Source organism: Bubalus bubalis, chromosome 21 (assembly GCF_019923935.1).
Source record: "Bubalus bubalis isolate 160015118507 breed Murrah chromosome 21, NDDB_SH_1, whole genome shotgun sequence".
Taxonomy (NCBI): domain Eukaryota; kingdom Metazoa; phylum Chordata; class Mammalia; order Artiodactyla; family Bovidae; genus Bubalus; species Bubalus bubalis.
In genome coordinates, this window is record NC_059177.1 from 11,668,701 (window position 1) to 11,681,464 (window position 12,764).

Consider the following 12,764-nt stretch of genomic DNA (forward strand, 5'->3'; position numbering starts at 1 on the left):
CATAACACTGTACAGAAAGTGGTGACCAAAACCATTTGTAAGAAAAAGAAAGACAAAATGGTTGTCTGAGGAGGCCTTACAAATAGCTGAGAAAAGAGAAGCAAAGAGCAAAGGAGAAAGGGAAAGTTATACCCAACTGAATGCAGAGTTCCAGAAAATAGCAAGGAGAGATAAGAAAGCCTTCTTAAATGAACAGTCCAAAGAAATAGAGGAAAACAGTATAACGGGAAAGACTAGAGATCTCTTCAAGAAAATTAGAGAAACCGAAGGAACATTTCATGCAAAGATGGGTACAGTAAAGGACAGGAATGGCAAGGACCTAACAGAGGCAGAGGTGATTAAGAAGAGGTGGCAAGACTACACAGAACCATACAGAAAAGGTCTTAATGACCAGGATAACCAGGATGGTGTGATCACTCACCTAGAGCCAGACATTCTGGAATGTGAAGTCAAGTGGGCTTTAGGAAGCATTACTAAGAACAAAGCCTGTGGAGGTGATGAAATTCCAGCTGATCCGTTTCAATTCCTAAAAGATGATGCTGTGGAAGTGCTACACTCAGTATGTCAGCAAATTTGGTAAACTTAGCAGTGGCCACAGGACTGGAAAAGGTCAGTTTTCATTCCAATCCCAAACAAAGGCAGTGTTAAAGAATGTGCTCATTTCACATGCTAGCAAAGTAATGCTCAAAATCCTTCAAACTAGGCTTCGGCAGTACATGAACTGAGAACTTACAGATGTACGATTTAGAAAAGGATTTTCTGGATTTAGAAAAGGCAGAGGAACCAGAGATCAAATTGCCAGCATCCATTGGATCACAGAAAAAGCAAGGGAATTCCAAAACATCCACTTCTGCTTCATTGACTGCACTAAAACCTTTCACTGTGTGGATCACAACAAACTATGGAAATTTCTTGAAGAGATGGGAATATCAGACCACCTTACCTGTCTCCTGAGAAACCTGTATGCAAGGCAAGAAGTAACAGTTAGAACCAGACATTGAACAACAAACTGGTTCAGAATTGAGAAAGGAGTACATCAAGGCTGTATATTGTTGCCCTGATTATTTAATGTATATGCAGAGCATGTCATGCAAAATTTGGGGCTGGATGAATCACAAGCTGGAATCAAGATTGCTGAGAGAAATATCAGTAGCCTCAGAAATGCAAATGACACCACCCTAATGACAGAAAGTGAAGAGGAACTGAAGAGCATCTTGATGAAAGTGAAAGGAGAGTGAAAAAGCTGGCTTAAAACTCAGCACTCAGAGAACTAAGATCATGGCATTCAGTCCCATCACTTCATGGGAAATAGAAGGGGAAAAAGTGGAAACCGTGACAGATTTTATTTTCTTGGGCTCCAAAATCTCTGTAAACAGTGACTGCAGCCACGAAATTAAAAGACACTTGCTCCTTGGAAGAAAAGCTTTGACAAACTAGACCATGTATTAAAAATAAAAAACAGACATTGCTGACAAAAATCCGTATAGTCAAAGCCATGGTTTTTCCAGTAGTCATGTATGGATGTGAGAGGCACCATAAGGAAGGTTGAGCACCAAAGAATTTATGCTTTCGAATTGTAGCGCTGGAGAAGACTCTTGAGAGTCTCTTGGACTGCACGGAGATCAAACCTGTCAATCAGAAAGGAGATCAACCCTGAATATTTCACTGCAAGGACTGATGCTGAAGCTTCAGTACTTTGACCACCTGATGGGAAGAGCCTCTGATGCTGGGGAAGATTGAAGGGAATGATAGAGGGTGAGATGGTTGGATGGCATCACCGACTCAACAGACATGAGTTTGAGCAAACTCTGAAGATAGTGAAAGACAGGGAAGCCTGGCGTGCTGTGGTTCATGGGGTTGCAAAGAGTCGAACACAAACAACAACAATGCCAATACATAGCTTAAAAGTTCAAATGGTACAAAATGGTCAAGGATAAAAAAGCAGGTCTTCTCAGTATCAATGGTGCTAACTCGTGGTAATGTTATGTACTCTACATACAATGTGATGAAAATGACACTTCCCCGGTTTTCCTTCCCCAAACTCTTAACACCAATCTAATCATGAGGAAAACATGATACAAATTCCATTAGAAGAACATCCTATTAATAGCAGTGCATCAGTACTGATCGATTAATGTGGCGAAAGAACCATACTAATGCACAGTGTTAATAATGGGGGAGACTAAGCGACAGCTGTATGGGAACTCCTCTGCACCATCTTCTCAACTTTTATGTAAATCTAAAACTGTTCTAAAAAATAAAGCACTTTAAAAAAGAGTCTCCTTCTGCCACTGAACTTCTGGTATCCTGCTCTAAAAGGAACTACTACTTGCCATTTTCTTGTGATTCCTTTGAGAGAGATTTATGCCAAAATAAACATATTACCACATATGTTTGTTAGTATTTGTAGTATTTCATTTATATAATAGGTTGTAGTTTAACTGGTCTCCTATGTAGTTGGATAGTTAGTTGTCTTATTTTGTTACAGCATACTGGTTTATAAGTCTGATATTTGGAACAGAGTTAAGAGGTGGTAGTTGGGAGCTGGGATAGCAGGAGGGAACAATTGATTTTATTTTGGTATGTAGTTGAATTGATTGATTTGCTGCTCCACATCTCTTCAGAGATAACCAAGTTTTATTTTAGTGTTTAGTTGGATGGATGGTTGGTTTTAGTGATTCATTTATCTCCATAAGTTGATTTAAAGCAGGTTGTCTTTTATTTAGTTATTTAAATCTATTTGATGAGTAGATGAGAGATGCCCTCTATGTACTAACTATTAGGTTGGTACAAATATAATTGTGGTTTCAGACCATGAATTTTAAATCATTATAACTAGGCTCCCACACATGCCTATCTTCCCTGGTGGCTCAGACAGTAAAAGTGTCTGCCTACAATGCTGAAGACCCAGGTTTGATCCCTGGGTCGGGAAGATTGCCTGGAGAAGGAAATGGCAACCCACTCCAATACTCTTGCCTGGAAAATCCCATGGACAGAGGAGCCTGGTGGGTTGCAGTCCATGGGGTTGCAAAGAGTTGGGCACCACAGAGCAACTTCACAGCTTCACTCCCACATCTTTATTAATCAAAATAGGAACCATTACAATCAACACATTTTTGCCAACAAAAATAAGTTTGTTTATTCCTATAACATAAAAATCTGTGCTTTGGGATTCCATGGACTCCTGGAAAGTATTTTCTGCCTCCTGCTGGTTGTGGAAACAATTTCCCTGCAAAAAATTATCAAGATGCTTGAAGAAATAGTAGTTGGTTGGTGAGAGGTCAGGTGAATATGGCACATAAGGCAAAACTTCGTAGCCAAGTTCATTCAACTTTTGAGGTGTTGGTTGTGCAGTATGCAATTGGGCATTGTCACGGAGAAGGCAGTGGCACCCCACTCCAGTACTCTTGCCTGGAAAATCCCAAGGACGGAGAAGTCTGGTAGGCTGTAGTTCATGGGGTTGCTAAGAGTCAGCCATGACTGAGCGACTTCACTTTCATTTTTCACTTTCATGCACTGGAGGAGGAAATGGCAACCCACTCCAGTGTTCTTGCCTGGAGAATCCCAGGGATGGGGGAGCCTGGTGGGCTGCTGTCTATGGGGTCGCACAGAGTTGGACACGACTGAAGCGACTTAGCAGCAGCAGCATGGAGCAGAATTAGGCCTACTCTGTTGACCAATGCAGGCTGCAGGCATTGCATTTTTCGGTGCATCTCAGATGTAATCATTTCACCAGGATTCAGAAAGCTGTGGTGCATCAGACCAGCAGACAGCCACCATGACCTTTTTTTGTTACAGGTTTGGCTTTGGGGAGTACTTTGGAGCTTCTCCTCAGTCCAACCACTGAGCTGGTAATCTCTGGTTGTTATGTAAAACCCACTTTTTGTCACATCACAGTCTGATCAAGAAATGGTTCATTGTTGGGTAGAGTAAGAGAAGACAACACTTCAAAACGATGATTTTTCTGATTTGCAGTCAGCTCAGAATCCCAGGGATGGGGGAGCCTGGTGGGCTGCCGTCTATGGGGTCACACAGAGTCGGACACGACTGAAGTGACTTAGCAGCAGCAGCAGAAGGCACCTGCTTATTAAGCTTTTTCACCTTTTCAATTGCTTCAAATGATGAACATCTGTAGAATGGTTGACATTGAGTTCTTCAGCAGCTTCTCATGTAGTTGTAAGAGGATCAGCTTCTGTACTAACACTATATGTTGCAGCCTGCTGCAAAAAACAGGAGGAAGTGACTGAACTGTACGTTGTTTTTTCCCATTTAGTTTTAGATGTCATTCAGAAAAAGGAGTTGAAGGTTCATGGTTGGCTTAGTTGAATGGTCTTTGTCACTGCAGGAAGGAAATATCCTTAGTTCTCTCCTGTTCATTGTGTAGGCTTTAGGTTTGTAGGACAAAGTGAGCCAGCCTTTACTGTAAGTCCCCCCTCTGGGGGGAAGTCCTATAAATTCCTTGCATTTATAAGCAGAGCAAAATACTGAGTAACATGATTTCTTTATGCTTCAATATATATTCGGGAAAAGTGTTGTGTACTCTTGGTATGGTGATGCTGCTACGTAACATTTGTGAAACTGTTGTTCATTATTTACCAAGGAATGGTTATCTAAGGATGGGGAAAAGAAGATGGGAAGGACAGCAAAGAGATGATGTGTTGTCCTCTCACTGGTTCCTTTTCCTGACATATACGGCCTCCTTCCATGACTAGCCTCACTTTTCTTTCAGTCTAGCTTCAAGGTCTGGCTCTCTTGTGTTTGTTTAATTATATTTATTTTTAATTATGAAATAAGTAGGTGAGTCCACTCCCATAGGACAGTCAAACACTGTTCCCCTTGACTCTGGTCCTACTCCTCTCCTTTAAAAAACCTAAATTCCTTGTGTTCCTTTTGGTGTGTATGGAAAGATGTGTTCATGCCTGTGAGTGTGTAACTAATGGTGGCACACACAATGCACGGTCCTGTTTGAAGTGTTCACTGGCAGTGTGGATTAGGTGGTAGAGGGCATTTGAAGTCATAACATGTTGATTGACTAATAAATTTCATGGATGTAACATTAAATTTAACCTTTTTGCTACTGTTGACTTTCTAGATTGTTGCCATTTTTGATTTGTTACTTCAGACAGTACTATATAGACAACCCCCTTGTACATTCTGTGTGCCTTGTGAGAGTTTCTCTAGGTTATCAAAGAAATGGATTACTCATGGGAGTTGAGGAATGTAAATTTTGCAGATTCTACTGACACATTATTGCATGAGAAAAACATGTTGTATATTTGAATGGATAGTACAATATCATTTATGTTGGAAGAAAAGCTCAGATATGTCGCAGGAACATATTCTATTAACTAGACTGATAATGGTTGGAAACTTTGTAGAGAATATTAGACCTGAGAACAGTAGTCAAAAGGGATTTTGACCTTTTCAGTGATGTTTAGGTTTTTATAACAGGAATGTATTTATGTATTACTTGAGTTGTTTTAGTTACTAATAAGACTATAGATATGTTTGAATAATTTATATTATATCTTTATGCTACAAGCATAGAATAGTCCCTGTTACCAGCCACATACTGATCATTGTAAAATTTTGTTCATAAAGTGTAGAAAAATCAGTGTATTTTAAAAAGTAGATAAGGTGAGCGTGAGGGTCACATTCTTTAGCCACTGTTATCTCAGTCAAATATTTAATGATCTTGAGTTTTTCCAGATTTACTAGTAAAAGCTATGTATTACTATAGCTTTCTATTTACCGTGTTTGGATTTTAGTACAAGTGACTACAATTTTAAAAATTCTGCTATTGGCCCTAATACTCTTAAATGCAATTTTTCATTAAAGCATTTAAATATTACCAGTGTTGTGGTGAATATATTGAACTTCTTAAATTATGTAACTCCAAAGAATAAGTGTTTTTTAATAAGTAATTTTTTTTTCCTTACAGAGATGTGAAAGCTGGCAATATTCTTCTTGGAGAAGATGGCTCGGTACAGATTGCAGGTACTGATTAGTATTTCTTTTTATTTTATCTTTTTATTTTAGCTTAATGGCTGATAGAACAGCATTACTTATCTTCTGTGTTTACTTAGTCAGTTTTCTCTTCTGTATCCTGGACCATCTCTGGTCACACATACTATGTTGATATATCCCTGCTGACTCAAGGTATCTTCCACTACTCATTCTTCATTTTCAGTCTCAGGCATTTTCTAACCACTACTTAACTATGGTTATCTATTCCTAACTCCCGTTAGAGTCATCTTCTGTGGGTTCTTATACCATTCTTTAACTTTCCTCTAAAGGAGAGGTAGTCAAGAAACTTCATTGTGTTTAATAAATGTGCTTTAGGGAAGTTATACTTCTCTTCTGGGAGAAATGGGTTATTTTCCAGTTAGGAAGACACATCTGAGAGGTGGAAGTATATTGGTAGATTCAGAGTTGAAGAGATAAGAGTTAGAGTCCAAGGCCTTCCAGTGTTGGTATCTTGGTGAAATGCCCCCTCCCCCAGGGTGAGACTCCAGAATGGCTGAACTGCAGGACTGTTGAGCAAGCAGATCATCTGAGAAAATCTCAGCTTGGTCCCACACTGCTGGAACAGTCAGGTGTTTGGCAGGAGGAAGATAACTACCCAAACCTTGAATTATTTCTTCAGCTTTAGAAGAAAATTTAGGCACACATCTTCATGTCCTCAGGTAAGGGAATACTTTAACTAAGCCATAATGTTCTAACATAAAGAAAAAGATTGATAAATTTAACTCCTGTAAAATTAGCAACTGTTGTTCATCAAAAGAAGAACAGTTTGTCACCATTAATAAGTAAAGAAGCAAAGCCACAAAGTAGATAAGTTATTTGCAGCATGAATAACTTGACAAGGGGCTCAAATATAGAATATACAAAGAACTAATTAAGGAAAAGTCAAATAACCTCAAATGAAGACATCAAAACATAAATATAGTAAAAGGTGTACAATCTCAACTAGTTAGCAATTAATGCACAATAAAATAACATTGGGAAATCACATTGTATTGACTGATGTAGCAAACACATCTGACAGTACTAGTTACCAGTGTAAAGCAAGAGAGAATCTCACCTTCTGATGGTGAGAATATAAGCTAGTAGGAACACTTTAATAAGTTGGAGATATGCATACCCAGAGACTTTAGCTTCTAAATCTATGGTGTAGAGAAACTCATACTTCAGTGTGCCATAATGCTAATAAGCACTGAAAGTTTGAAACATTACCAAGCCTTTTGTTAGTAGAATGTATAAGTAAATTATACTTGATTTATACTTTAGAATACTGTATAATGGGCTTCTCTGGTGGCTCAGTAGCAAAGAATCTGCTTGCCAGTGCAGGAGACACCAGAGACGTGGGTTCGATCAGTCCCTGGGTTGGGAAGATTCCCTAGAGGAGGAAATGGCAATCCACTCCAGTATTCTTGACAGGAAAATCCCAGGGACAGAGGAGCCTGGCGGGCTACAGTCCATGAGCTCACGAAGAGTTGGACACAACTGAGCACACACGCACTTGAACTTGGTACTGATGAAAATGAAGAAAACTCCAGCTGTGTACAGAAGCATTAAACAAATTATAAAAACATAGGGTGAATGAAGCTAGTCAAAATAGAATATATAACTTGTGACTCCATTTATATAAGTTCAAAACCAGGCACAATTATGCTGTATTGGGTAGAGAAGCAAAATCAAGTGGTAAGGAACAAAAAAGAAGGAATTCTAGGAAAATGGTAGAGTAGGAAGCACCAAGAATCTTCTCTCCACCTAGACAACAGTTGAATTGGCAGAATCTGTCTAGTGTAACTGTTTTGAAATTCTGCATCTCATTGATTGCTTGAAACTTTTAGGACAAGACTTGGAAGGTAAATTGCAGTTAATTTTGGTCGGTTTCAGAGCTGCTCATTTCTTACCCATCAGCCACATGGCAGGCAGCTATGCATGTTTTTGGACCAACTTGCACACAACTTGCAGGAACTATGGTGGGCAGAAAGGACCCTGTCCTTTGAAGTAGCAGCAGCATCTGCTCTGATTACTAATTGCAGCTTCTGATCTCAGAGATGCAGACAAAGAGACAGGCAGCCATTGTTGTTACAGCTCCTCCTTTCTACGTGATTTCCAGGGCACTTGAACAGGTCATTGCCTTTTTTTCCTTCCTTCGTTTCTCTCCTGTTCCCCTTTTTGAAGCCAAACCTTAAAGACTAGGACAATAAAAAATAACTACAGGGACTTTGCTGTGGGTCCAGTTGTTAGGATTCTGCACTTTCACTGCCAAGGCACTATATTCCATCCCTCATTAGGGAATTAAGATCCCACAAGGCATGTGATGTGGCCACAAAACCAAAACAAAAGCAATATTTGCAGGGAAAATTGAAAAGTGAATGTTTGTTCTCAGGAAAAGATGCAGAAAAGATCTGAGAAGGCCTTAAGTTTACATTTCAGGCCAATGCTTGACACAGAAGCAGCCTACAACAACCTAAAAAAACAAAACAATAACAAAAAACAGCAAATCCTAGGGAAGGAGAAGAATCTGATTTCCAGAGTGAGCATATTATTAGATTCAAATGTCCATCTTTAGCATATTATTAGACTCAAATGTCCATCTTCAATAACAACAACAACAGCAAAAATCACAAGACATTCAGTGAAACGGGAAAGTATGATCTATTCAAAGGAAACCATCACTGAAAAGGGTTCGATGGCAGATATATTGGACTTTAAAAACAACCATCTTAAAGATGTTGAGAGAGTTAAAAGATACGGAAAAACTCAAAGCAACAATTGTTCATAAAATCTAAATATCAATAAGGAGAGAAGACTTGAAACAAGAAAGAAATTCTGGAGCTAAAAAGTACAATAACTTGAATTGTGAAATGAAAAACTTATTAGAAGGATTTAAATGCAGATTTGATCTGGTTGAAGAAATAATTGGTGAACTTGAATATGGAAATTATCAAGTCTAAGGAACAGATTTATGGGTTGCCATTTCCTTCTCCAAGGAACAGAAAGGAAAATGATTGAAAATGTGAATAGAGCCTGACGGGTCTATTTGGATATCATTAAGCAGACCAACATCCACATTATGTGAGGCCTTGATGGAGAAGAAAGGGGCAGAGAGAGTAATTGAAGAAATAATGGCTGAAAACATCTCAAACTTGATGAAAAACATGAATATAAACGTCTGAGAAGCTCAGTGATCTCCAGCTAAAGTGAACTCTGAGAGACTCACAGAGGCACATTATAATCAAACTTAAGAAAGACAAAGAAAAAGAATCGTAAAAACAGCAAAAGACAAGTGACTCATCACATACAAGGTGTCCTAAATAAGACAGACTTCTCATCAGAAACTTTGGAGGCCAGAAGGCAGAGGGACAATGTATTCAAAGTTCTGAAAGAAAAGAAGTGTCAACCAAGAATCCTTTTAAAAGTGAGGGAGAAATTAAGACATTTCCAGATAAACAAAAGTTGAGGGAATATGTTTCCACTAGACTTGCCCTGCAGGAAATACTCAAGGGAGTTTTGCAAGATAAAATGAGAGGACCCTAGATAATAACTCCAAGCAGTATGAAGAAATAAAGAACTCAATAAAGGTAGATACATGGGTATATAAAAAAACTACTATTATTGTAACGGTGGTTTGTAACTACACTTTCGTTTTCTACATAATTTAAGAGACTAACACGTTACAGAAAACAGTTATTGGTCTAAAACTTGATATTACAATAGCATTGGTTTGTAACACCACATCTTCTTTTCTACATAATTTAAGAGACTAATGCATTTAAAAGAATGATTAGTTTATGTTTTTGAGCACACAGTTTATGAGGATGTAATTCTGTGATAACAACAACCTGAAGAGATAAGAATAGTGCTGTAAAGAAAAAAGTTTTTGTATGTTATTGCAGTTAAGCTGGTGTAAATGCAAATTAGAGTGTTAAAACTTCAGCGTGGTAAGTGTAACCCCCATGGTAACCATAAAGAAATAGCTATAGAATATAAATTTTTAAAATGAGGAAAAATTTTAAGCATTTTACAGCAAAAAGTTAAGCACAAAATAAGTAATATAGGAAATGAGGAACAAATTTTTTTGTTGTTTGGTTTTTAAGTTGCATGTAGCAACTTAACACGCATGCTAAGTTGCTTCTAGTTGTGTCTCTTTGTTACCCTATGTACCGTAGCTTCTCTGTCCAGGGATTCTCCAGGCAAGAATACTGGAGTGGGGACTTCACTGGTGGTCCAGGGTAAGAATCCACTTTCCAATGCAGAGGATATAGGTTTGATACCTGGTCAGGGAACTAAGATCACATTTGCCTCCAGCCCATGTACAGCAACTAGAGGAGCCCAGGAGCACCTAAGACCCAATACAGACAAATAAACAAACAAATACATTAAATAAAAAAAAGAATACTGGAGTGGGTTGCCATGCCCTCCTCCAGGGGATCTTCCCAACTCAGGGATCGAACCCATGTCTCTTATGGCTCCTGCATTAGCAGGGCAGTTCTTTACCACCGGTGCCTCCTGGGAAGCCCCCCAAAAGCTTTAAATCATATGAAAAAAATAACACAATGATAGAAGTAAGTCCCTCTTTATCAATAATAGCTTTAAATGTAAATAAACTATCCAATTAAAAGAATGGTTAAAAACATGATCCAACTATATGGTGTCTATAAGCAACTCACTTTGCTTATAGATACAAAGATACAAAGAGATTAGAAGCAAAGGATGGGAAAATATATTCTATGCAAATAGTGACCAAAGAGAACAGGGTAGCTACTCTAATATCAGACAAAATAGACTTTATATTTAAAAGGTTGTAAGAGACAAAAACACATTATATATTAATAAAAGATTGAATAGATATAGTAAGTAGATAAACAGTTATAAACATTCATGCACATATTAACATACCAGCAAAATATATGAAGCAAAAAGTAACAGAATTGAAGGGTACTGTAGATAGCTCTGTAATACTAAAAGGAACTGTAGAGAGCTCTATAGTAATAGTTGGGGACTTTAGTACTCCGGTCTTAATAATGGGTAGAACAGACAGAATGTAAGGAAATAGAAGACTTAAACAACACATTGACTAGATCTAACAGGCATATACAAAGCACTCTACCCAATAAGAACAGTGTACACATTCTTCTGAGGTGTCCAAGGGGCATTTTCTAGGATAGACCATTTTTTAGGCCACAGATTAAGTGATAATCATATAAAGTATTTTCTCTTATCACAATGAGGTAAAGCTAGAAACCAACCACAGAAGACTTGAAAATTCACAAATTTGTGGAACTAAACAAAAATAGATTGACAAATAGATTTTGACAACCAGTGGATGAAAGAAGACATCACACAAGAAGCTAGAGATTAATGAAAACAAAGTCACAACCATACCAGAACTCATGGGACACAGTGAAAGCATTGCTAAGGGGCAGATTTGTAGCTTTAGATGCTTTATTTAAGAAAAACAGAAAGCTAGCAAATCAACAACCTAACTTCACAGCTTTAGGAACCAGAAAAAGAAGAAACTGAACCCTCAGTCAGCAGAAGGAAAGAAATAATAAAATTTAGAGTTGAGAAAAGGATATAGAGAATAGAAGAGCAATAGAGGAAATTGATGAAACCAAAAGTTGATTCTTTGAGAAGATCACCAAAATTGACATTCCTTTAGCTAGGTGGACTAAGAAAAAAAAAAAGACTGGACTCAGTGGTTTAACTGGTAAATTCTGTCAGACATTTAAAGAAAAACTAACAGCCTTCCTCAAAGTTTTCCAAAAATTTGAAAAGAAAGAAACACTTTCTAACTCATTTTATTGAGTCCAAAATTACCCTATTCCCAAAGTCAGGCAGAGATACTAACCCAAGAAAAGAAGACTATGGACCAGTATCTATTATAAACATTGATGTAAATATTTTCAGCAAAATACTATTGGCAAATCAAATTCAGTAGCATATTAAGTGGACCAAGTAGAATTTCTTTGGAATGCGAGAGTGGTTCAAAATCTGAAAATCAGTGTTACACATGAGATTACCAGAACAAAGAGAAAAAGAAAACCCGCATGGTTATCTCAGTGCACCACAGATATTTGAGAAAATTTAACACCCTTTCATGGGCTTCCCTCATAGTCAGTTGGTAAAGAATCTGCCTGCAGTGCAGGAGACCTGGGTTTGATTCCTGCATTGGGAAGATCCCCTGGAGAAGGAAATGGCAACCTGCTTCAGTATTCCTGCCTGAAGAATCCTATGGACAGAGAAGCCTGGCAGGCTGCAGTCCATGGGTTTGCAAGAGTCAGGCACCACTTAAACCACCACCACAACACCGTTTCATAATAGAAACATGCAACAAAGTAGGAACAGAAGGAAACTTCCTCAGCATAGTAAAAGCTACATATGAAAAACCTACCGTGAATATCATATTCAGTGATGAAGGACTTGAAAGCTCTTCCTCTGAGTTCAGGAACACAGGAAGAATGTGTTAGTTCTGTTCAACGTAGTACTACTGGAAGTTCTAAATTGAACAATTGAGCAAGAAAAATAATAAAAGACCTTCAGACTGAAAAGAAAGAAGTAAATTTATCTCTGCAGATTCTATGATCTTACATGCAGAAAAACCCTAAGCATAACATTACATAAAAAAAAAACCTGCTTAACTAATAAATGAACTTTTCAAAGTAGAATAAAAAGTCAGCACTTAAAAATCAGTTGCATTTTCTACACTAACAATGAACAATCAGAAAAATATTACAAACAATTCTATA

At 38.0% G+C, this 12,764-nt stretch overlaps 1 protein-coding gene across 2 annotated transcripts in view; it reads left to right on the forward strand.

The window, feature by feature from the left end:
- OXSR1 (oxidative stress responsive kinase 1) overlaps nt 1–12,764 on the forward strand; it is an 89,013-nt gene that overhangs the window by 41,294 nt on the left and 34,955 nt on the right. For both annotated transcript variants that reach the window (XM_006077012.4, XM_025272781.3), the window contains exon 5: nt 5,942–5,997. In XM_006077012.4, coding sequence (XP_006077074.1) covers nt 5,942–5,997 — 56 coding nt within the window. The remainder of the gene's footprint in view (nt 1–5,941; nt 5,998–12,764) is intronic.